General features: G+C 40.0%; 1 protein-coding gene across 29 annotated transcripts in view; it reads left to right on the top strand.

Annotated features, from left to right (window-relative positions):
* Positions 1-25830, top strand: part of NEB (nebulin) — a 116148-nt gene that overhangs the window by 46124 nt on the left and 44194 nt on the right. For 28 of the 29 annotated variants that reach the window (XM_065070178.1, XM_065070148.1, XM_065070151.1 and 25 more), the window contains exons 55-94: positions 1206-1517; positions 2171-2374; positions 2729-2833; positions 2929-3036; positions 3977-4288; positions 4980-5183; positions 5948-6052; positions 6756-6863; positions 7454-7765; positions 8162-8365; positions 8837-8941; positions 9441-9548; positions 10277-10588; positions 11002-11205; positions 12223-12327; positions 12503-12610; positions 13017-13328; positions 13819-14022; positions 14216-14320; positions 14464-14571; positions 14745-15056; positions 16065-16268; positions 16493-16597; positions 17121-17225; positions 17318-17629; positions 17917-18021; positions 18271-18369; positions 18802-18903; positions 19089-19196; positions 19993-20304; positions 20440-20544; positions 20629-20733; positions 21284-21388; positions 22330-22437; positions 22523-22636; positions 23398-23595; positions 23939-24043; positions 24596-24700; positions 24773-24877; positions 25347-25454. In XM_065070178.1, the coding sequence (XP_064926250.1) occupies positions 1206-1517; positions 2171-2374; positions 2729-2833; positions 2929-3036; positions 3977-4288; positions 4980-5183; positions 5948-6052; positions 6756-6863; positions 7454-7765; positions 8162-8365; positions 8837-8941; positions 9441-9548; positions 10277-10588; positions 11002-11205; positions 12223-12327; positions 12503-12610; positions 13017-13328; positions 13819-14022; positions 14216-14320; positions 14464-14571; positions 14745-15056; positions 16065-16268; positions 16493-16597; positions 17121-17225; positions 17318-17629; positions 17917-18021; positions 18271-18369; positions 18802-18903; positions 19089-19196; positions 19993-20304; positions 20440-20544; positions 20629-20733; positions 21284-21388; positions 22330-22437; positions 22523-22636; positions 23398-23595; positions 23939-24043; positions 24596-24700; positions 24773-24877; positions 25347-25454 (6567 nt within the window). The remainder of the gene's footprint in view (positions 1-1205; positions 1518-2170; positions 2375-2728; positions 2834-2928; positions 3037-3976; positions 4289-4979; positions 5184-5947; positions 6053-6755; positions 6864-7453; positions 7766-8161; positions 8366-8836; positions 8942-9440; positions 9549-10276; positions 10589-11001; positions 11206-12222; positions 12328-12502; positions 12611-13016; positions 13329-13818; positions 14023-14215; positions 14321-14463; positions 14572-14744; positions 15057-16064; positions 16269-16492; positions 16598-17120; positions 17226-17317; positions 17630-17916; positions 18022-18270; positions 18370-18801; positions 18904-19088; positions 19197-19992; positions 20305-20439; positions 20545-20628; positions 20734-21283; positions 21389-22329; positions 22438-22522; positions 22637-23397; positions 23596-23938; positions 24044-24595; positions 24701-24772; positions 24878-25346; positions 25455-25830) is intronic. The other variant, XM_065070172.1, reaches the window with a different exon arrangement.

The following is a 25830-nucleotide window of genomic DNA, read 5'->3' on the forward strand; positions in this document are numbered from 1 at the left end:
GGACCATATCCCTATAATCTCTCCAGGATGTGTATCCCTGCCTCCACTGCCTATGCATTTTGGTTTTGCGTTTTAGTTTGGCTAAGAGGTCTTGACTTAGCCAAGCTGGGCTTCTGCCTCCCTGCTAGACTTTCTGCATGTTGGGACTGAGAGCTCTTGCACCTTAAGTAATGTCTTTACGCACCTCCCAACTCTTCTTTGCTCCTTTATCTCTGTGGGCAGTTTCCCAAAGGATCCCACTCACTAGCGCCCTAACCAGCGAAAAGTTTGCTTTTCTGAGGTTTAGGGTGCTGGCCTCACTTTTTCCCTATCCTGTGCACCTCAAGATTGAGAATTGTACCAGAGCATGATTGCTGCAGCCAGGGTTACACCCAGTCTTGACCTTTTTGATAAGTTCTTGCTCATTAGTGAGCAACAGGTCCAGCAGTGCCTCTCCTCTGCTCAGGCTCTCCGTCACCTCTACTAGGAAGTTATCCTCAACACATTCCAGGAGTTTCCTGGACTGCTTGCAGTTTGCTGTGCCACTTTTCCAGGAGATGCCTGGGTGGCTGAAGGCCCCTGTCAGGATCAGAGCCTGCAAGTATGATTCTTCCTGCAGTTGAAGAAAAAACTCTTCCTCAACGTCCTCTTCTTGATAGGGTGGCCTGCAGCAGACAGCAGTCATAAGGTTTCCTTTGTTTCCTTGGTGTCTAATTTCACCATCAGCTCTCAATACTCACATTGCTGAAGAAGTGTCATTTTACCCCGTGTCACTCCCCAAGCTTAGTGTCTGCAGACCTGCAGCTGAGGACACACATGGGACTGGAGATTAAGGCCCCTGACACTGTGCAGGAGAGGCTGGAGCAGTACAGTGTGTCAACTGCTTGGGCTGTGTGGGTGAGCGCAGGCACAGCTGTGCAGGATGAGGCCTGGTTGTCTACTGGAGCGGTCTGGTGGTTTTCCCTGAGTTTTGCATCTCAGCTGCTGAGCTTTCCCCTCCTGGAAATGCTCAGCTTGTGCGGGATCCTGTCTGCTGCTGTGCATCGCTCCTGCTTCCCCAGCCAGCTTGGCTGGAGCTGCCCCCTGGGTCCCCTGTGGCTTCTACAGCCCAGTGTAGATGGAGTTGGGATGGAAGTGTAGGACACAGCATGGATGTGCTGCTAGAGAATAGTGTTGGGCAAAATAAGAGCTGGTCGAAAACTCACTGAGGTTCTGTAACTCCGCAGTACAAATACAAAGAAGGCTATCGCAAGCAACTTGGCCACCACATTGGGGCCCGTAACATAGAGGATGATCCAAAGATGGTTTGGTCAATGCACGTGGCCAAGATCCAGAGTGACAGGGAGTACAAGAAAGCCTTTGAGAAGACCAAGACTCACTTCAGTAGCCCTGTGGACATGCTGGGCATCGTATTGGCCAAGAAATGTCAGGAGTTGGTCAGTGACATTGATTACAAGCACCCTCTGCACCGCTGGACCTGTCTGCCGGACCAGAACGATGTTGTCCAGGCCAGGAAAGTGTACGACCTGCAGAGTGACGTAAGTAATTCTTTTGTGTGTGTGAAAAGCAGAAGAGTATGTTGTGTTCTGTTCCTTTGTTGGTGAAGGTCCTGGTGGGGAGCAGAAGTCTGGGCTGATTCTGTGAGCCTGTGTTGTGGCTCTGTTGTCTTGGTGAGAAGTCGATGTTGTGACTGGATAAGGATGAAGTTTGGGAGGGGCCTTGTCTGATGGTCACAGAAGAGTCCTGTCTTTCCCTGAGCAGTTTGTGGGGAGGGTTGCTGCAGGGGGCTGGAGTTCTGGATGGCAGGGGAAGGGCAACAGAGTCAAATATTTTATTTTGGAGGACCAAGAACTGGCAAAGGCCAGCCATGTGTGCAGTGGCGAATGGTATGAGAGCAGTAGGTGATGAGGGTCTTGCAGCTGGAAATAGCCAAATGGGGCAGGTCTGTCCCAGGAAGACTAAGCAGATAGTTGGGGAGGGTTTGTGGGTTGCTTGTCACCTGCTGGTGCTGGTTGAGGTGTGGGGAGCCAGGTTGTGGGGGAACTGAGCGTAACAGGAATCTCTTTAGTGGTGGCTGGTCGGTTGACGCAGGGGAATCTGTTTTGGTCGTCAGAGCTTCCCTTGGTAGGGGGAGTGGTTGTGTGGAGCAAGGAGGTTGCTGAGCTGCTTTGTGTCCTTCGTGTCCTTTCAGAACGTGTACAGGTCCGACCTTCAGTGGCTGAGGGGCATCGGCTGGTCCCCAGCTGGTTCTCTGGACGATGAGAAGAACAAGAGGGCGAGCCAGATCCTGAGCGACAAGAAGTATCGGCAACACCCGGACACCATCGGATTCACAAGCCTTCCTGACTCGATGCCCATGGTTCTGGCAAAGCACAACTCAGAAATTATGAACCAGGTGAGATTTCCCTGTGTGTGCAGCCTGTTGGAAAGGAGCGTCTTCCTTTCTTGGGACGCTGGGCTCTCTGCTTGCAGGGCCTGGGTTTTGCAAGGCGGATGTTGCATCCTCTTGCATCAGAGATCTGTGTTCCTTGTTTAGATCAAATTGTATTTAGTGTGGCTGGAGCAGTGATTGGGTGCAGTGTGGAAAAGAAAAGAGTGAAGTGTTAGAAAGTTGTGGATCAAGAAAAGGTGTTCCTGAGTCAGTGCAACATAGAGGCCCCTTGCTTCAGTTTGTTGGGCTTGTTTGCTCTTCGAGTTTGTTGCCTCTCTCTTGCACGACATTTATTTGACGCTGTTCTCCTTTTTTCAGCGAGCGTACACAGAAGCCTGGGAGAAAGACAAAACCAGTGTCCACATTATGCCAGATACACCTGGTATTTTGCAAGCCCAGCAGAACAGAGTGAACTTCAGTGAGGTAGGTGGTTGAGCTGGGGTGAAGTGTCCATCCCTGGCTGCTGCTGTGTCCTGGGCAGAAGTGTTGCTTGAGGGGAACGCTTGTTTTTCTTTCAGAAACTGTACAAGCTTGCGATGGAGGAAGAGAAGAAGAAGGGCTACGACATGCGGGCAGATGCCATTCCCATCAAGTCTGCTAAAGCTTCCAGAGACATTGCGAGTGATGTAAGTACAGAGGAGCCCTTGGTGAGAAACAGTGTTGGATGTTTTCAGAGTGCTTGTAGTTGAAGCCCAGGTTTTGCAGCCTTAGATGAACAGAGGAGAGATGAACACATTTCTTACCTGTCATAACCATTCTGCTAGTCTGTAAATGTGTGGGTTCTGCAGGTTCTTCCTGTAGCTGTCCCTGCATGTTATGGGTGTTGGGTGTTGTGAGGGAGTTTGTAGATAGTGTATAGACAGTAACTATAGGAGCTGGGTGATGGACACCATGCAAAGCAGCGTCCTGGTGAGCTTGTGGCAGCATCACATTGTGCATCAGACTGGACTCTGGAGGTGTTGTGCTGCCCTCAGTGCTGCCGGTCTGCACGTCCCTGGTGTTGCAGCTGCACAGCAGAGCTGGACATGAGGAAACAAAACCCAAACCTAGATTTGTGTAAAAATAAAGGCAGTATAAAAGTGAAAATGTTATTGTTCTTATTATTGGGTATTAATATCAATTTTTAAATATGTGTTTGGTGTCTCTATTTACAGTTCTAAGTCTGTATGTATATTCTTCCAGTTTTTGTCTCCTGAATAGATTGAATAGAACTTTATTTGGCTATGCTTGCAGGTCACTAATTAATTCTTTATGTCAGGGATATTTATTGAACTTTCGCACTTTCCTATTGCTGCCATAACTTGCAGACTTCTTTTACTATCAGTTACTGACTAGTTACTCTTAATATGAAGGCCAGGGAGCGTCTTTGAAAAGTTGAAGGTCATATCAGGTAGTTAATATTGTATGAATCCTTACGTATCTGGCCACTGCAGTTGCCATCAGCTGAATACTTTCTCACTCTGAAGTCTCTGGTTTTAGAAACTAAGTTGTCTGTTGGTTGTGCCACAGGAGCAGGTGGCAATGAAAGAAAACTCAACTGAAACTCAACATTTGTTTTTCTTATAGTACAAGTATAAGGAAGGCTATCGCAAGCAGCTCGGCCACCACATCGGGGCCCGTAACATAGAGGATGATCCGAAGATGGTGTGGTCGATGCACGTGGCCAAGATCCAGAGTGACAGGGAGTACAAGAAAGCCTTTGAGAAGACCAAGACTCACTTCAGTAGCCCCGTGGACATGCTGGGCATCGTATTGGCCAAGAAATGTCAGGAGTTGGTCAGTGACATTGATTACCGCCACTATCTGCATCAGTGGATCTGTCTGCCGGACCAGAACGATGTTATCCATGCCAAGAAGGCCTACGATCTGCAGAGCGACGTGAGTACTTGCTGATAAGCGTTGGAGTTCCCAACTCTATGTAATTTCCTTGGAATATAAACTATCGGAGCTGCTTGAACTGTCTCTCTCATATAGTATTTTTTCACATTGTGTTTTCCTTCACCTGTTCCAAGCAAATTCGTAATATTTTTAGGAGGAAATGAATACGTGTGTAAGGAAGTTTGGATATGAAGAAAGTTTGTATACAGCTAATCAGTTAGCCAAATAGTAGTTAGCTGCATGTAATCCTTCATAACAATCTTAATGCCTTTATATGCAGATTATCTGCATATGAAGAGGAAATTGCCTACTATCACTTTTTTTTTGGTTGCATGATTGTAGAGAGAATTCCTTTGTTCTGTATCCGAGAAAATGTTTTGAATTAAGACCTGCTGTTCTTAGTGTGTGACCATCTATTTGTTGGGGATACAAGTTGGAGGAAAAGCTTATACTGACTTTGAGAGTTTTGTTTTAGTCCCATTACTCTTTGACCATTCCCCAGCATGTTATTGGGTGCATGATAACTCTTGAAGACAGATAGAGGGGCTGAATGTAGGTTGCTTTCAGAGATTGTTTGCAGATTGAACTAGGAGTAAGGTAACTTACAGAAAGTAAGCGTTAATTGCATGGTATACATGAAATGGTTAACTGGCAATATTAATGAGACAGCTCTCTTTGTATTTTGTAATAGAACTGCTACAAGTCTGACCTGGAATGGCTGCGGGGCATTGGTTGGGTCCCAATTGGTTCCTTGGAGGTTGAAAAAGCCAAGAAGGCAGGAGAGATCTTGAGTGATAAAATCTACCGTCAGCATCCGGACACAATCAAATTTACCAGTGTCCCTGATTCTGTCGAGATGGTCTTAGCCAAGCAGAACGCAGAGACGATGAACAAGGTCAGTCTTGACTCAATTAGATGACACATCAGCAGCCTCTGCCTAAACCCTGGAAACACGTCTAGAAGAACAGACGTGTGGTTGCTGTGTGAGATTTCAGCACAGCGAGGGTTTAAAAGTGCAAGTTATATTCTTGGTCATCAACAGATAATTTATTTTCAGCAAATCCTAATACAAGAATGTCTTCCAAGTTGCAGAGTAAAATTGGAGTTATCAGTTGTGAAGCTTTCCACCTACTCTACTGTTTATCTAGTAATGTGCTACCGAAGTTCCACTGATTTTTAATATAGTGATTTGTTTAAGAAATCTAATAATTTACCAAGTTTATCTAGTAATCTCATAATTGATAAACTACTTGGTTTAGGTCAGTCCTTGAAACATCCATATTTTAAACAATTCAGCATAGTACTTAAAATGAGTTTTTCTGAATCTGTGGCCCTGATCTCAATCCTATTTATGTCAATAAAGCCTTTTCTTCTTTCAAACAGGCCATTTTCTTAGAGTTTAAATCTCTGTGTTTCTAATTAGCATTTTAGCCTTATTTCTAAACTGCTTTTTTTTTTTCAGAATTCTTTCTCTGTTACTAATTCTTAACCTGGACATTAAGTATGTAGAGGAATGAATATAAAAAATCTCATTGCTATACAAGCAATAAGGATTTTTTTTGGCTGAACCTGGAGTACAGATCTGTAATTCTTCTGTTTTAGGAGATCTCCAAGTGTCACTGTTTTTCCCCTCTTTAACATACATTATTTCTCCTGCAGCGTTTGTATACTGAGGCCTGGGAGAAAGACAAGACACAAATCCACGTAATGCCGGACACACCTGAAATCATCCTGGCAAAACAGAACAGCCAGAACTACAGTTTGGTGAGTGCGTGAGCTCTCCAAATGGAACTGCTCTGTTCGAGGGCTGGATCATCGCTATTCTGATAAACCTAATCCAGATACCATCAATTTCTTTAAATAACCCCCAATATCTCCCCCTCAAAATTGTGACTTTAAAAACGTCATTTGGATATTTGTACAGTAGTGCATGCACACAGCAGTGAGCACTATTGAGAATCAATTCCACGAGAAACTGTGTTTCTAGTGAATTTTTGGGAGCAATGTCTGTCAGTGTGCATGTTGTTGGGAAAGGACAACATAGATTAATTCCAACGTTGGAAATCCCAAAAAGGTAATGTCCAGCACAATTCTAAAGAGCAGTGATCCCAGTGTTCAACGTTAGTTTAGGCAAATAAATTCACAACCAGCACCAGATGGCTCTAAAAAGGGAGTTTGACTCCACTCGTACAGAAGAATAGTTTATCTCTAAAATTGTAGTCAATCTTATGTTATCGAAAATATTGAAAGGAAATAATGGTTAGCTAATGTATTTAACAAAGATCGTCCTTTGATATGAAGTTGTATCAGCTACTGATCTGGCTTTGAGTTAAGAAAGTGAAATAAAGCTGGGTTAGAATAAATCGTAACACAGTTTTTAAAATCTATTCTATTTGCAAGCAGTTTGGCATAGAATGCTATCTCTGGAATGTACTCACGTTAATCCCATTGTTAATTCTTCACTTAGAAACTCTACAAACAGGCCATGGAAGAAGAAAAAAAGAAAGGCTATGATTTGAGGAGTGATGCGATCCCCATCCAAGCTGCCAAAGCGTCCAGGCAGATTGCCAGTGATGTAAGAAGCTACTTTTTTGTTCCTTTGTGTGTGACATGCGACTTCTGACACCTAGAAGTCGTCAGCTGGGTTCTGTACAGGGGGTTTCAATTAAAATGTAATCTCAAGTAATAGATTTTTGGAAGAAAATTTTTATATATGTTCAAAGACTTAATTGTAAAAATTTAATGTTGAGAACAAGTGCATTATGAAGCTGCTATTATGTTTATTTTATAGCTCATAAACCTTTATCTCTAATTAAATATCCATAGTATGTGTAGCATTTTATTTAGTAAGGATTAATTATATTTAATAAGTAGAGGAGTTTCTCTCACTAATATTAGTAAATAGGTTTCTAGTTTATAAAAAAACTTATTTAAAAATCTCTATTTAGCATTCTAATTCAAATCTCAAAAAAACCCAAAAAGCTGGGAATCCGTGTTATCAGCCCCAGAATTGCTTTGAGAGTTTGCTGAGAATTGCTTTGAGAGTTTGCTTTCTTTGGCTGTAGCTAACAGAGAGGTTTGGAGTGTTTATTATTAGAAATATTTAATATGAGTAGCTGATATTAGAAGTGATATAGAAATTTAATATCTTGATTTATATTTCAGTACAAGTATAAGGAAGGCTATCGTAAGCAGCTCGGCCACCACATCGGGGCCCGTAACATAGAGGATGATCCGAAGATGGTGTGGTCGATGCACGTGGCCAAGATCCAGAGTGACAGGGAGTACAAGAAAGCCTTTGAGAAGACCAAGACTCACTTCAGTAGCCCTGTGGACATGCTGGGCATCGTATTGGCCAAGAAATGCCAAGAGTTGGTCAGCGACATTGATTACCGCCACTATCTGCATCAGTGGATCTGTCTGCCGGACCAGAACGATGTTATCCATGCCAGGAAGGCCTACGATCTGCAGAGCGATGTAAGCTCGTTTTGATTTAAGTTTTGGTGAGGCATGTAGTTAACATTGGGCCAGGCCATCACATACCAATGTAATAAAACCAGATTTGGAACATATATTTTTAAGTTTTATGGCTAATTGAAACTCATATTTCCAATAAGATATAGTAACTAATTGATATTTAAATTAAATTCTGTAATTGCAGAATTTGGGCTGTTTATCATTTGCCATTCTGTGAAACTTGGATAATGGTTTCACTCTTAATGTAGATGAAATGCACTTAGTTTTTGAATATTTTCTTCAAGATTTTGAATTTATTTGAATTAAAAGTTGATAATGATGTTACTTAACTGTGCAAAGATGCATCAGGTGAATTGCATCATTATTATTAGAATAATGTGTATTTTTTTGGAATAGAACTGCTACAAGTCTGACCTGGAATGGCTGCGGGGCGTTGGTTGGGTCCCAGTTGGTTCCTTGGAGGTTGAAAAAGCCAAGAAGGCAGGAGAGATCTTGAGTGATAAAATCTACCGTCAGCATCCGGACACAATCAAATTTACCAGTGTCCCTGATTCTGTCGAGATGGTCTTAGCCAAGCAGAACGCAGAGACGATGAACAAGGTCAGTCTTGACTCAATTAGATGACACATCAGCAGCCTCTGCCTAAACCCTGGAGACACGTCTAGAAATATGATGATCACGTGTAATGCTGAAGTTTGGAGACACTGTATTTTCAAATGTGTGCGCTGTTTACTTCAGTCAAAGCTGTTAGACAATGTAGTGGAAGAGTCAGCTTTGTCATGATATTCTGCATATTGTATTTTAATCTTTTATTTGACGTGTCTGTGCGGTGAGCGGTAATAATGCTTTTGTTTATTCATTGTTCTTAAGTAATCTGGCAGTTTTCTAAGTGTTGTTAAATTTCTTCAGATAAATTGTCTTTTTGATAATGATATTGCTACCTGATCAAATACATAACCATTTATCCATGCTCTATGTCCTATAATTTTACCTGCTACGTGTTTTAACCAATTAATGAGATATTAACTTGTTTTGGAATGCAATATTAATCTCTGCTTTATTCTTTCTTAGCGTTTATACACTGAAGCGTGGAATAAAGATAAGACCATGGTTCATGTCATGCCTGACACACCAGAGATCCTGCTAGCTAAACAAAACCAATTAAACTACAGTCAGGTGAGTGAAACTGAGGAGGTGAGAGAATGAAAGGATTTCTCACAAGTACAATTTTGTAATCTCTGAGTTTTAATTAATGTTATTATATTGTCAAGTTGTTTAGTTTCGCAAATTGACAGCTCCACTGCTAACATCAGAGTTGTTCTTTTGCTATAGTTTACCTCCTGGGTATCTAATAGGCCTTTTAAAATACATTATCTGCCATGAACAAGAAATTTCTATAGCAGGGTATGGAAATAAATAATCTAACTTTTAGGTAAGGCAAAGAAAGGAATATTCTAAACGATTTCCAGTTTCCAAGCATCTACAATACAATTAACAAGACCTTTGAAATCTCCATAGTTTTATTTTCTAGAGTGGACGGAGCTGTATTCAAATATTTAAGTTATTTGAACATTAATAGTATTACATAGGGATTTGATTTGTTACATTAGACAGACATACTTTACTGAAGTGTAATTTTGTTTTTGAAACAAAAATGTGAATGTTTTTCTCACAGAAAATGTACAAACTGGCTTTGGAGGAATCCAAGAAGAAGGGTCATGATTTGCGTTTTGATGCCATTCCTATTCAAGCTGCCAAAGCCTCCAGAGAGATCGCCAGCGATGTAAGCAGGTTTCCTTGTCATGTCTCTATGGATTTGGGAATGGAAAAGAAGCAGAATGTTTCTTCCGTTGTTTGTTGTTGTAATATCTCAGCTTTATAGAATAGCAAACACTGAAATCCAGTGATTGAAATACTTGAAAATCACTCTCCAAAATATATGTTAGTAAATCAGTTCTAAAAGTTCTAAATTGTTGTCTTTCCCTGAGGAAAAAGTTGTTTTGTTGAAGTATCATATTGAAATTCAAGATCTCTGAATAGAAAAACAAGAAAATAAGGCAGAGAGTATGACAGACTATTTTGCTTCTGGGATAAGGAAACATCACTAAGAGACACAGGATGAGAGTTTTCTGTGCTTCTCATTTTTCTATCCAGATTGATATTTAAACTATTCATATTAAGACCAACTCAAACCATCATCAGCAAAATCTTTTGTAATAAGCTTTTAAAACAAGTTAATCTTTACATTTTAAAGTTAAAAGAATATGAAATATCAAACTTGTTATTAAGTATGTGACATTAAATGTTTGGTTAATTGAAAGTGTGATATATAAAAAATCAGAGATAATGATATCTGTAGCAGAAAGCCTTTTTATGTGAAAATTAGTAGAACAGTAGAAAGATCTAAATCATATATTTCTCTAAACAAAATATCAATTACTATGTTAAATTGTGTGAATTACTTATTAATTTACAAATATACCGTGTGAATATGAATATACTTTATTTCAGTACAAGTATAAGGAAGGCTATCGCAAGCAGCTCGGCCACCACATCGGGGCCCGTAACATAGAGGATGATCCAAAGATGATGTGGTCAATGCACGTGGCCAAGATCCAGAGTGACAGGGAGTACAAGAAAGCCTTTGAGAAGACCAAGACTCACTTCAGTAGCCCCGTGGACATGCTGGGCATCGTATTGGCCAAGAAATGTCAGGAGCTGGTCAGTGACATTGATTACCGCCACTATCTGCATCAGTGGATCTGTCTGCCGGACCAGAACGATGTTATCCATGCCAAGAAGGCCTACGATCTGCAGAGTGATGTGAGTAAATCACTGAATTTGTTATACATCATTAAAATACCGGGTCTTGTATGGTGTAATTTTTAAAAGATACATAATATGCCTCAGTCGCTCGCATCACACATGTTGATGGAGGTGAAATGTTTAATGTTCTGTGATCAAATGTATGTTTAATTTTATTTTCTCAGTACATAGTTTAGGCTGTAATTTGTGTGTTAACTCTTATGTTTGTGGAGCTCTTCAATAACTCTATTCCTTTTGTTATTAAATAATTATTTTACTAAACTTCAGAAATAACCATCACTTTTCAAGCCATATCCTGCTACTATGCAGAAATATGTACGATTGTTTTATAGACTAAGACATGCTTATTTATAATTATTATAATATCTGATCACATTAGCACACGTATAACAAACTTTCAATTCTTTCAGGCTGTTTATAAATCCGACCTGGAATGGCTGAGAGGTATTGGATGGGTTCCTATTGGTTCCATGGATGTTGAGAAAGCAAAGAAAGCTGGAGAAATCCTGAGTGACAGGAAGTATCGGCAGCCACCAGACCAAATTAAATTTACTAGTGTGACAGACTCTTTGGCCATGGTCTTAGCCAAGCAAAATGCTGAGATAATGAACAAGGTGAGGTTTCTTTTATTTTCTCAAAACCACTGGTATTATAGAACTTGTTCATGGGGCAAAAAATACAAAATAAGACTAAACACTTTGTGCACTTAAAGAAAATGAATGTCCAAATTCAGCCTTTGCACAGGAAAGCTCTTATCTCAGCGCTCTGTCTGAACTGAACACGTAGGAAAAATGGCTAGAAAAAAAAAATTGCCAAAATCACTTATTTTTCAATAGTAATACTAGAAATTTTACTGAATTTCCCTCTTCCATCACAGCTGAAATCTTGTTTTTAGGTGTTTGTTTGGTATGTTTTTTCTCTTTGGTTAATGCTGTTTCACTGTACACAGCTCATCTCAGGCAGAACAGGCCGATTTTTTTGGGCAGTTCTTAGACAATAGTGTGAAATTTGCAGAAATGATGTTCTGGCAAGTGTGAGGGATGTCCAGATGTGGCTGTAAGATGGGATGGAGCAGAATATTGAGGCTTTTACTGCAGCTGCTGTAGTGATGTATTGTTGACTGAATGTCCCACTGCGTGATGAACAACTTCTGGGAAAACAGCTCATGTTCTCTGCAAGTGAAGCTTCTGCAATTCAGCTCAGCCTGAGGGATGGAAGTCACAAAGTGCCTACTCCTGAGCTTTGTTAAGAAACATCAGTCAGACAGCTCATACAGATGTGGCAGAAGACTGAATACAGTTTTCCTTCTACATCAATCTTAAATCAATCGGTTGCTCTGCCAATTGAGGAAAAATAGTGAGAAAGGACAACATTTCCTTCTTGAGCTGCTCAGTGAGAAGCTTTACTATGTCAGGGTGTTTAAAGGTTGCTTGAATTTGCAGTTTCTAGAGTGCTTTTTTGGACAAATGTATTAGTTTGCTTATATATATATATATCTTGTTCTGCTTCAAGATTACTTTTCCTTTATATCATGGATATATTTTTGTTAACTACTGCTTTCAAATTTGCACTCTGTCCATCATGACACACATAAAGAAGCTTTTAAAGGACTGTGTTTTCCTCTCTCCTAGCGTTTGTACACAGAAGCCTGGGATGCGGACAAAAAGTCAATTCATGTCATGCCTGATACGCCAACAATATTGTTAGCGAAGGCCAATGCAGCTAACGTTAGCAATGTAAGAACATTTAAACGTTTACTAAAGTAATGGAAATCCAGAAATTAAGTAAGCATTTCTTTAACCGTAAAGATCTTCTAACACACGCGTTCATTAACATTTTAAGAAAAAATGATGAAATGTAGAAATTCTGTCATTCAGAATACTGAGAAGCCATTTTCTGTCTTCTGTGCAGAAACTTTATACGCAGGCCTGGGAAGAGGCCAAAAAGAAGGGTTATGACATGAGAGCTGATGCAATTCCAATCCGAAGTGCGAAGGCATCAAGAGATATTGCGAGTGATGTATGTTCTTCCTTTCCATTTATTTTCAGTTAGCTTGAGAAGCAAGAATGAAGAAATGAACTAGGTACAACACAACCGCAGTGTATCAGATTTCTCTGGAAAGCCCACTAACAAAGAATTCACTGCAGAAAGAAAATGGGTAACAGTTTCCAAAAGGAACACTGAATTATAAATCCTGACAATAAGCAGATATTAGAAAATAATAGACTACGATAAAAATAAACAGCGGCTATGGAATAAAAATCAGCAAAAGCTGTGAGACAAGAATGCGTTAAGCATTTCTGAACTCTAATTGAGTATATTTCATAACATTAAAAATTATATTTTTGATCAGTAGCAATAAGAAATGATGGGAAATTAATCCCAGATTCGCTATTTCTTGTAATACTTCTTTTTGCACTTGTAGTACAAGTACAAGGAAACGCACGAGAAGGAGAAAGGCCACTACATCGGGTGCCCGTCTGCCAAGGATGACCCCAAGCTGGTGTTGGCGGCGCGGGCCATGCAGCTGCAGAACGACCGCCTTTACAAGAAGGCGTACCACGATTCCAAGGCCCAGGTGCACATCCCGGTGGACGCGATGTCGCTGCAGGCGGCCAAGGAGTGCCAGGGCCTGGTGAGCGATGTGGACTACCGCCAGTACCTTCACCAGTGGACCTGCCTGCCCGACCAGAACGATGTGATCCACGCCAGGAAGGCCTACGACCTCCAGAGTGATGTGAGTAACTGTAGCAAAGCTTCATGGCAGGCATGTGAGGCTCTGCTTGTTAGTGACGGGGCAAATGTCCTTTCAAGTGCATGTTCATGAGCCTGCAGTGAGCCCTGCTGTGTTTATTTGAATTCATCTGGATGATCCCTTCCAGATCAGTAGTGTTTTCGGCTTGGGGGCCAGAAGTATTCTGGGCAGTTCACATGGAAGGGAAACGTAACATATATTTCTGCTGGGTTTTTGGTTTGCTGCAGGATGTTTGCCTGCAGATTACACCACTGGTCTGCATGTAGGAAGTATCTTTAAAAGACCAGTAATTTCTTTGCTATTTGAAGCAGGGGCTTAGCCGTGTGTGGGAAGGACCTGGCACACTGCAGTCTCATTGACTGCCTGCTGTGGGACTGGAAGCGAAGGAGCTTGGGGAAAACCTCGTACAAAATTTCTCTGAATGTGGCGTTGCTGCTGCAGTGTCAATAACCCTAGGGGTTTTTTTTTGTAGAATGTGTACAAGTCAGACCTGGAATGGTTGCGTGGCATCGGCTGGTTGACAGAAGGTTCTGTGGATGTGGTGAAAGCAAAGAAAGCCCAGGAAATCCTGAATGACAGGTTGTACCGCACACGGCCGGACGAGTTGAAGTTCACCAGCATTACTGATACGCCAGACGTTGTCCAGGCCAAGATCAATGCTTTGCAGCTCAGTGACGTAAGCTTACCTTTCACTTACTTTTCATTTATGTGATGGCATTTATTTTTCTCATGGTAGAAACTAGAATTTCTACCATGGGAAGGACTAGTTGGCAACTAATTCAAATCAGAATGACCACAGAATACTGTTGGTGGTTTTTTTCCCATGTTGACACTGTAGTGAAATGTTATTCTGCTTCCTTTCTCCTTAGCGCTTGTATCGTGAAACCTGGGATAAAGATAAGACGCAGATTTCCATACCCTCCGATACCCCTGTAATGCTGCAGTCCAAAGCCAATGCTCTCAACATCAGCAATGTAAGAGAATAGAATAATTGTCTGTGTGAAATATTATGAAATTATATTATGATAATTGCTCTTCTAGAGTGTATTCTAAGAAAAGGTATTTGTACCAGAGAATGTTGACGGCATGTAACAAGGGTGATTAATTTTCTTTGCAGAAACATTATCAGAAGGCCTGGGATGAGGCCAAGGCGAAAAGCTATGACATAAGAGCTGATGCCATTCCCATCAAACACGCCAAGGCTTCCAGAGACATCGCTAGTGAGGTACAGGCTCCTTGTCGTGTGCTTGCTGTGTCTGCCCCTGCCTGTGTCTGGCTCAGCAGAACTCTGCGAAGTTCAGATCTAGGCTGACAGCTTAGGAAGCTGAAAGGCTTTTATTTGTTAGTCACTCTCAGGTGAGCGAAGTGTGGCTGCTTACGTTGTTTCTGCACTTGTAGTACAAGTACAAGGAAACGCACGAGAAGGAGAAAGGCCACTACATCGGGTGCCCGTCTGCCAAGGATGACCCCAAGCTGGTGTTGGCGGCGCGGGCCATGCAGCTGCAGAACGACCGCCTTTACAAGAAGGCGTACCACGATTCCAAGGCCCAGGTGCACATCCCGGTGGACGCGATGTCGCTGCAGGCGGCCAAGGAGTGCCAGGGCCTGGTGAGCGATGTGGACTACCGCCAGTACCTTCACCAGTGGATCTGCCTGCCCGACCAGAACGATGTGATCCACGCCAGGAAGGCCTACGACCTCCAGAGTGATGTATGTGTACAGATTTGGTATAAGAGATGCTGCTCTTGCTATTTAATACATTATAACCTTATTTTTATGGTTTGATTTTATACAATCACAAAGACTTTAGACTGTTTTCTTCAGATATTTTTTGTTACTGCTTTTATTTTCTCTTTTTCATCCTTCAAAAAGTATTGGTACTACCTCTGAATTTTTTCGAAGCCTTAGTTGGTATCTGCTGTGCTACATCAGCTTTTGGAGTACTGTGATTTGGAGAGCATGAAGGATTGTATTTCTTACTTTGATGGGACTTAGGGAATAACATGTTTGCTACTTTAGAATCAGGTGGCTTTTCTTACTCCTGCTTATCAGAGTCAACTTGAAAACTTATTTAATTGCAAGAAAACTGTGTAAGAAAGCAGGTAAGATATTTTAGTGGCTGATTGCAAAGCAGGAGGAGTCAGTGCAGCTGATTTCCTGATTTGGCTTTGTGGCTTATCATTCAACATCAGTCATTCTTCCTCTGGTTCAGTTATGAGCTTTGGAGGTGAGATTCGTGTTCCTTGCTGAAGGATCTGCTCGATTAAAGCTTAGATAATGATACTGCTTCAGGCGTTATGCCAGTTAGCTCTAGTCCTCGTTACCTCTACAACTTTTTTCTTCTACTATTTGTGAAGTTTTGTGGTGGACAGATTGGGGTTTTTCTTTGGACTTGTAAATCGTTGAAGTGACTAGAGGAATAAGTATTTTTGAGAGGACAAGGACACTCTTAAGATCTTAATACTCATCACGGTAGTTCTGTTCAGTTGTTTCCCCTTCATTTAACTTCACAAGGTTTAGAAGGTATTGTTTAAGAAATGCAATACTTAAAACCTGGTTCCCAGATTGTATTTTACTTACGGCACTGAACATCTCGTGTATCTAAAAAGGATCAATCTAGCTCTAGCTAATTTGGCATTTTCTGCTCTTGTATCATTTAAAATAACTAAGGCGGTCATTTTAAAGACAGCGTTTTCCTTTTCTCACTGTCTCATATAGGTGGTCTATAAGTCAGACCTAGAATGGCTGCGTGGAATTGGCTGGCTGCCTAACGACTCTCCAGAGGTCAAGAGAGTGAAGGCTGCCCAGGATCTCCTGAGTGACAACGTGTATCGTACACCTATCGACAGCGTGAAATACACCAGCATTGTTGATTCTCCAGAGGTCGTTCTAGCTAAAACCAATGCCGAGCAACTCAGCATTGTACGTTACAATTTTCTTAAAGTTATTTTGAGGCTAGAAACAGTTAAAGAGAAATCTCACAGCTAAAATATAAAATTGATCAGTGAGATTTTAAGTCAAGTTTAAAGCTTTTCCAGACATTTTATTTTTTAGAGATGATAATTCAGGAGATTTTTATGGAATTTTATGTTACTGACAAGTGAAATTCCACGATTACAATATCATAAAATGAATTATTTTAACAGCCAAAATACAAAGAAGCCTGGGAAAAGGACAAGACTATGGTCCATATTATGCCAGACACACCTGAAATCAACCTAGCCAGGGCTAACGCTGCTAATTATAGCCAGGTATGCTTATCATTCTATTTTCTACATTTCTATATAGTAGTATGTCTATCCTGTGAATTTTAATGTTCTAAGATGCTACCTAGAAAGACTAAGTCACATGAATCTCATTAAAGTCTGTCCTCATACAGGACTTGGCAACATTCCCTTCCCTCTACTGAGTAGTTATTAAAGTATTTAGATATTTTTAAATAAATGCTTGCACACCGCTCTTAAAAAATTATTAATATCATGCACCTTTGAGAAAATATTTTGTTGCAGCGGACGAGAACCCGAGGCAAAGAAATATTTTCTAAACTTTTACCAACACCCCTCCATGCAGTGGAGGTTGCAAAGCTGGTGTTGCAGGTGCTGTACGTGTGTGAAAGGCGGTGAGGTTTGCAGCAGTGCTTACGCTAAGGAGCAGGAGTGATGCACAAGACTATCTCATGGTATTTCAGTGAACAAATGACAGTAAACTATGTATTTCTTTAATGGCAAACTCTGGAGTATTTAGACTATGTGTGACATTTTACTGTCTTTTCAGAAACTGTATAAAGAATCTTGGGATGAGGTGAAGAAGAGTTATGATTTGAGAGCAGACGCAATCCCCATCAAGGCAGCCAAAGCTTCTAGAGAAATTGCTAGTGATGTAAGTGCCAAAAGAGGCATCTAGTTCTTCACGTGCTTTAAGAGCTATTTTGTAGTAACTGTTAGTAACGGTGGTCTTTGCCCTTTACCCAGTATAAATACAAGCTGGAACACGAGAAGCAAAAAGGACATTATGTTGGAGTTCCCAATGCAAAAGCAGATACGAAAATTGAGTTTGCCCTCGGCATAGGCAAAGTTCAGAGTGAACTTGAGTACAAGAAACACTTTGCCAAGTGGAAGACGCAGTGCCACCTCCCAGTGGACATGCTGTCCATCCTGTCAGCCAAACACGGGCAGTCTCTGGTCAGTGATGTTGATTACCGGCACTACTTGCGGCAGTGGATCTGTCTTCCAGACCAGAACGATGTCATACACGCTAAGAAAGCCTATGATCTTCAGAGTGATGTAAGTCAACGTGAAAACTTAACTTATTACTGTATTAGTGCACTTCTGCTCTAGGGAGTGGGAATCTTCTGCTCAATTCAGTGAAGTGGCTTTGCTCTTTATTAGGAATGCAAAGTATGTGCCGCTGTTCTATATTATCAAGTTTGAAGTGTGGTGAATTCAGATGTAGTGCTCGTGTTGGAATTACTGCTGTCCTTTAAATGGATGGAAGTGCTGTTATTTCTGAATCGTGCTGGAATGTACAGGGAGCTGTAGCTAACAGCATGGACCCAATTTTGTTTTCCCAGGCTGTTTACAAAGCTGATTTAGAGTGGCTGCGGGGGATTGGATGGCTGCCAAATGATTCAGTTGGACTCAACCATGTCAAATACGCTGGAGATCTCTTGAATGAGGTAACAAAATGTTTTTCCATACTAAAATTTTCTTAAGGGTATTTGTAATTTAAAGTATTTTTAATGGTTAAATGCATTGAAATTTTCTCAAATAAAAAATAGAACTGGAGTATTTCCACAGTCTTTGTTGTGTATGGAGAGTTTTTCTTTCCATGTAAACTTTCTTGTCTTGCCTATGGATTCAGAATTGCTGTGTTAGCTATAAAATATCCCAGTATAATCTGACTGTTCATCTTTTCTCTTGTATAGAGAAAGTACCGTACAAAAGCCGAAACTCTTCCATTTACCGCAGTGACGGACAGAGTTGATTATGTCACAGCAAAGAAGGGCACTGAAATTCTTAGTGATGTAAGTTTGCTATCATGTTTTTGGGCTGTTAACTTGCTCTATGTATTTACATGGTGGGATTTTGTCTTTAAAAGGATATTTCTTTTATCTTGAAAAAAAATGCAGAAGAATTCTTGATCAGACTCTGGGAATTCTGTGAGCATATGACATAAAGATGAACTTTGACTTCTGAAGATTCCTCCCTGTCCATCCAGCTGCCTTGGAACAAGTTTTAAAATTTTTCTCTGAGAAATTTTGTCATTTCTTGTCTTGTATGGTCTCCTTTCTTAAAAAAAATACCCATTTGGATATATATATTTAATGTGTCATGTCTAATAGCGTTGCCAGTTGAGGGTTTTATACATTGTTTCATGCATAAAATAGAGGATTGGTGTTACGTTTTCCCAATTTTCTGATGGTGCTGCAAGGCAATCATTTCTTTCTCTGTTCTAGATTAAATACCACAAAGAATGGAATGAGGCTAAGACAAATTATACTCTAACAGACACACCACAGCTGGATATGGCCCGAGAGGCAGCCAGAATTCTCAACCAGGTATGTGACCTCTCCCTGACAGTTTCTACTCACATTCAGAACTCTTTCAAGAAAAAATTTACCTTATAAAGAACATGCTAAATGAAGACGTCATCCTTACACTTTAATACAGGTTATATATATATATATGGCAATTATTATCATTACAGTAGTGTTGAATTCCTCTTCACTTTAATTTTGCACAGAATCTGTACAAGGAAAGCTGGGAGAAGGAAAAAGCCACTGGTTACCTCCTACCTCCTGACACTGTGCAGATCTCTCATGCCAAACGCTCCAGTGATGTCCAGAGTGAGGTAATAACTTTTCTCATCACATTAAGAAGGCAAGTGCTTGCAAGCCTGGAAATGTAAAAGGCCTTGCAACAGGTAACATCCAGTAGCCTTTTCATGACCCATGAAGTCCACAGTCCTCCAAACAATTCAGACATCTTTGTTATTGTGGGTTTTACAGATATCAGTGCTGAAATGTCAAATTCTCCTTTCCACCTTCACTTTCTCCAGAAACAGTCCTTTCTAATTTGACTAAGGTGGCTCCATGTTTTACAAATGTTAAATAATTGAAGTGATATTATGATTTCACTTTTTTGGCATATTATGGAGGCTTTCTCCACTAAAGACTGTAGGATGGTATGCGCATTACACTTTAAACTCTTGCATCACAGATGTTGAAACTATTACATGACTCTTAGTTTGAACATACATTTTATCAAAACATTGTGATGTAAATACCTTAAATAAATTTTCAGTCTTCAGACAGTCTCAAATAATTTGTTACAAAACTGAAGCCAAATGCACTTATTAGCAAACATTTGCTAATGAGGCTTTCCTCTTGTGTTGAAAATACTGCTTACTGAAAAATGGTGGCATATTAATCTATAAAATGATATCTTTTGAAGTGAAAGGACTGTACAATGTAACATTACTGTTTGTATCATATTTTTCTCTGGTCATGTACTGAAAACTGAAGACTGCAATTGATAACTCCCTGTCTCATTTGTTCTTTGTGTTGGCACAACCGTAGCTGTTCACAGGTTAAAAAAGAATATGTAATCAGTGTTGATTTTATACATCTTTCTCCCTCTTCTATCAGCTTAAATACAAAGCTGAGTACGTCAAACAAAGAGGTCACTACGTTGGGGTTCCCAGTATGAGGGATGATCCAAAACTGGTGTGGTACGAGCACGCTGGCGAGATCCAGAACGACAGGTTGTACAAATCGGACTACCACAAGACAAAGTCCAGAGTTCACATCCCTCCGGACATGGTGTCGCTTGTAGCAGCGAAGGACGGTCAGAACTTGGTCAGCGATACCGAGTATCGCCAATACCTGCGTGAGTGGACGTGCCACCCTGACCAGAATGACTGTATCCAGGCAAGGAAGGCCTACGACCTGCAAAGTGATGTGAGTGATGGCACATACGTACTATGTCATTTCCACTTAGTTTGGTCGAAGTATATTGTCCGTATCACATAAAACTGAAAAATGTCATACTGAATTAAATAATTGATCTCCTTTTTAATATCTCTTATGATTTAGAATATTTATAAATCTGATCTGGAATGGCTTCGTGGCTGCGGGTGGATTCCTCTGGATTCAGTGGAACACAAGAAAGTTAAGAATGCCCAAGAACTGGTAAATAAGGTAAGAGAAAATATTTTAGCAGTTATGCAATTAGCTCTTCTTTCTCATGTACGGTGTTTAAGGAACAATTCCATCTCTTTGCAGAGAGCGTATACGAAAGAAGCCCTTGATAACTTTTCCAATTACACCAGTGTGGTTGACACTCCCGACATTGTTCTGGCAAGGATGAACGCTGTCAATCAGAGTGATGTATGTACTGTTATAAAATAGAAACTGTTATGTTATTAGAATTAGTAGATGACTTCATTGCTTTCGCTAAACTATATTGTGTTTAGCTTTGTGTGTATGATTCATTAATAATAGAGTTTTACTGGGGTAAATAACGTCAGTAAGAAGTGATATAAATGAGCAACACAATATTGCTATGCAAAATAATTTTGCGTTTTTCTCTAGAAAAGTACAGCATGTCCCTTATTTAGATTTTACATAGATTTTGCTAATAGTAGGTTAAAATTGAGCCCTGTTCTTGGTGAACAGCAGTTGGTCGTATAGTGCTGGGGGTAGTTCTTGGTGTTGCTATGAACCTGCGTTTGCTGATCAGTACGGTTAGTTTCACTAGAACACCGTGTGAGTCTCGTGGTGTGACAGACTGATGACACTTGCCTGTGGACTATAGTGGTTTACCTTACTGAAGACATGTTAATATAACACAAAATTAATGTCTACTTGTAATAGATGGACTAGTGGGAATAACTTCTTTCTCCTATGGAATTAACATTGTGTTTGTTTTCTTTTGTAGATAAAATACAAAGAAACATTTAACCTTGAGAAGGGCCAGTACATTGGGTCTGATGATACTCCAGCGCTGAACCACGCCAGAGACATGTCCTTACTGTACAGTGATGTAAGAGTCCAGAAATATCTAACTGCGCTTTAATTAGTTTATTTGGAAAGCAGTAGAACATTGGGTAGACCTCAGAAAGCTGTTGTATTTCTGTTTCTGTCATTACTCTACTGAGTGGCACCAGGAAAGTTATTTAAGCTCTTTGTTCTTTGTTTTTTCCCAGTTGAGATCATTGGGATAATTTCTTTCCCTATTGAACTGAGCACTGCTGTGTGGTGTTTGGAAGCAGTAACTGCAGCAGTAGTAGTAGTAGTAGAATTTGTGTGACAAAACCACTTTATAATTCCATCCAATAATATCTTCTTAGACTACTGATGAAATTTATATTTCTTTTTTTAATAAGAGAGGAAAGCGGTAGATTATTGACACTATTAAGCAATTATTTTTGAGTAGCGTCACTAACTTTAAAGGGAAAACTCTATTTTTTGAAAATGTAAATGACTGTTCATTTGTACGAGGCACTTGATTTAGTCTGAGAGTAAAAATATTTAATATTTAACAAAATATGATGTATTAGAAAAGTGTCATTTACATAGTTAATGCTCTTACAATAAACAATAGTATTACTTGGAGGTTTTTCCCAATTTCAACATGTAACTATAAAATGATCAATGCCAGTTCCATACTGCACTTTTAAACAAGAGCTCATATCTACGTTTTGATTATTTTTATCCCTCTTTGGATGAGAAACGTTGAATTCTAACTATAGTAAAGAAAGCAGAGATCAGCTCAGATTTGTGCTCAAGTACCTGCCTGAATTGGAGCATTTATTCTGTTTGCCTTACACTGAAGAAGGGTTCAAAGTGAACGTTCTCTCTTTACTTCATTGGGACAGTTTACGGAATAAGAAAAACTCTGTGAAGGAATCGTATTCCTTATGTGTGTAAATGGCAAAGTCAGGTTTCATGGCATGTAAACCTGTATGTGTTCTCTTTGTCTAGAAACTTTATAAAAAGGCTTGGGAAGTTAGCAAGCCCATTGGCTACACTTTGGATGAGAAATATATTCCGCTTGTTGGAGCGAAACATGCAAACTACATAAATAGTGAGGTTAGTAGGAATTTTCCACTCTTTCTCTTTTTTCCCTACATGTTCTTGGAATGAGCTTTAATATTTCTACATGAATATTTTGCAGCTTAAATACAAAGCAGTATATGAGAAGCTGAAAGGCCATTACCTGGCTGGGAAGGAGATCGGTGATTTCCCCAGCGTCGTTCACTCGCTGGCGTTCCAGAAAACAAGGAGCGCGGTAAGGACAGAATTAGTCTTGCTGTAGGATTTTTAGTTTTCTTTTTTTTAGTGTAACATATTTAAACATAAATAATGCAGTGTTTAATAACATCAGTAGAGCTGTTTTCAACATGTCTGTGTTTCCTCAATAGTTATTTTGTATGTGGGTTGAGTAGTTGAAATGATTTAGGAGCTTAAGAAGGGATTTGTTTAGCTATTAGACATATCAGAATAGGGAAAAAACTTGTCTGGTTCAGTTTAAGAATCTGAGCAATAAGATATATTACACGACTTGGGATACTTTTGCTTCACACACAAAAAAGCAGTGTTCATTTTGAACCAAAATAGGAATTGAGGAGCTGGAAAAGTAAATCCACATTAGATATTTTGCTGTTATCACCACTGCACATACAGCATATCATGCATGGCATGAAGTGAGTATACTCTCAGATATTCTGTCTTCATTCAGACAGGAGATTTAACTAGATTCGAAGCATGTTTGTAGCATATGGCTTTATTTATCTTGAAGACTTGTTCATTTTCCCACCAGCTGTTAGATCTGCAAGTGAAGGTCATTCTTGTCCTTGTAGAACCTCATCACAATACATGGTGATTGATATCAGAGATAATATTTCATCCTATTGAATCCTGTGGGAGCTTGGCCACTAAATCCAGAAAGCACGTCTCAGCTTCGGCCCTAACCTGTACCCTATTAGAGTCAAAATGACGCAGAAAACCCCTATTCCTCTTCTCACCTTTCCCCCAATCTTTCCTTTTCAGTTGGCATACAGAAAGAATTACGAAGACACCAAAGCCCGTGTCCATATTCCAAGTGACATGATGAATCACGTGCTGGCCAAGAAGTGCCAGTATATCCTCAGTGATCTCGAATACCGAACTTACTTCCACCAGTGGAGTTGTTCACCTGAAGAACATGATGTTATTCTAGCCAGAAGAGCCCAGGAAATTTTGAGTGATGTATGTCTCCAATTTATTTGTTTGACATTTTGTTAGCCTTTTATGTAATTTTTTCTAAGGTATTTAAATATAAAACACTTTCAAATATCTTCCACAGTATTTAAATATGAAATTAATAACCATGGTCTTAGATTGCTTAGTAGCATCATACCAAAAACCGAATTATTGCTGTTTTCTTTGGGACACTTTAATGGTCTGGTTATTTATTATTCCCTTGTAAACTGGAAATTTTTTTGAGTTTGCACAAGTGGAAGATATTCAATATTTATAAAAAAAGAGGCAGCTTTCTTTAAACAGAAGGTGAATTTCTTCCTTACTCAATAGACTCTTTTCTTTCATATAGGTGGTGTATAAGGATGACTTAAATTGGCTGAAGGGACTTGGGTGTTATGTTTGGGATACTCCACAAATCCTACATGCTAAAAAAGCATATGACCTGCAGAGCCAGGTAAGTATGTTTTCCTCAAACAGGTAAATATTTATAAGATTTTTTCGTCCATTTATGACTCACTGGTGCTGACACGTGTCCTAGTCCAGAGCACAATAATATAATTCCTATTACATCAGAAATATTTTGTTCAAACTATTATGATACACTCTTACAGTTTTGTCTGTAGAGATATGATCCCTTTTGTTCTTGAAGGGAGTAGAAAATGTAGGAGAATGGAAGGACAGCAAGGTTGTGGTTTTTAACATCGAGAAGATAACACTTTGTCTTCCTGTTTGCTGCCCTGTGCACAAGATACCTCAGTGAGACATGTATTTGTGGAAAATAATGTCTCTTGCCTTGCCGATTGTACTCTTAGCCTGCTAGATGCTATATGGTGATGTGCCATTTTCATTATTCCTTACTTCATACTGACCATGTACTATTTCTTTTCTATCACTTCTGAAGTTGGTCTTAACTGGGCCGTAATCCTGGGCTTCAGTTGTGCGGGACTGATTTGAAAGGCCGGCAGGATTTTCAGCATTAATGGTGTGGTTTGTTGTCTTTCCTTAGATAAAATACACAGCTGCAGGAAAAGAGAATTTCCAGAACTTTGGAGTTGTTACTGACACTCCTGTCTATGTGACCGCGGTGCAGAGCGCTCTCAACGCCAGTGATGTGAGTCCCCCCCTCCCCGCGCTCCTTCTGGGAACTGAAACAAGGTAACTAAGTCTAGTTTTCATCTTACAGGTGAAATACAAGGAGGATTTCCACAAAACCAAGGACAAGTACACAACTGTGACTGAAACAGCGGATTCTGAAAGAATTCAGAATTTGAAACATCTCTTCAGCGATGTGAGTGTTTCTACATGTTGGGGTTTTTTTTTCCTCTTAAGGTGCCGCTATGTGGGATTTTTGGTTTATTTTGTTTGTTCACTCTGTTTGAAGATAAACGTCCAAACATGGAGCTTATCAAAGCTTCTAACAACCTTCTGCTTTGCTTGAGTATGGGGAAGATGCAGAGGGCATATTTTCTAACCGCAGTTCCAGTCTCAGCAAAATATGTGCACTAATAAATGGATTCTCAGAAGAAAATTGCACCTGAACAGAATTAAGACCTTGTATGAGAATGGAGGCAAATAGGAAGCATTTGCATCACCCTTTACATGCACTGTCAAGATGAAACTGCTGTACAGCCTCTTCATATTAAGTAATACTTATGGCATGAAAATAAAAACCAAAGGGCTTTTGAGTTCTCCTGGTTGTTGGTTATTATGCAGGAGCAGAATTGTTCCATTCACAGAGACTTTCTGTTTCCCCATAGAAACTCTACAAGGAAGCCTGGGATAGAGTGAAAGCGACGGGCTATATACTGCCCTCGGATGCTGTGCCCCTCGCACGTGCCAAAGAACTGAAGCATAATGCTAGTAATGTAAGTGAATAAAACACTTTCTTCTCTTTAATCAGATCATCAATTCCAGCAATGAAATCCTTCATGCCTTGCATGCACTATAGGTGTAAAAAGCTTTATAAATTTAGATATATATCTGGAGATAATCAATTTTCTGCGATAATCATTTGGATAACAGGTAGTCCTTTGCTGCTGCTTTTCATGAAAAAAACGTGTCACATTTTATAGTAATATAAATTAATTCTTGAAAATGGCTGGTTAGGTGTTGTTTTAGTCTAAATTGCATAAGCATATGGGTCAGAAAAACACCACATCTTTAAATGATGCTTTACTGAGTATCGAACAACAAAATCTTATGCCTTACTGAACTGAGGCTTCTGAGAGATCACTCTCTTCA

This window comes from Columba livia, chromosome 7 (genome assembly GCF_036013475.1).
Source record: "Columba livia isolate bColLiv1 breed racing homer chromosome 7, bColLiv1.pat.W.v2, whole genome shotgun sequence".
NCBI lineage: Eukaryota > Metazoa > Chordata > Aves > Columbiformes > Columbidae > Columba > Columba livia.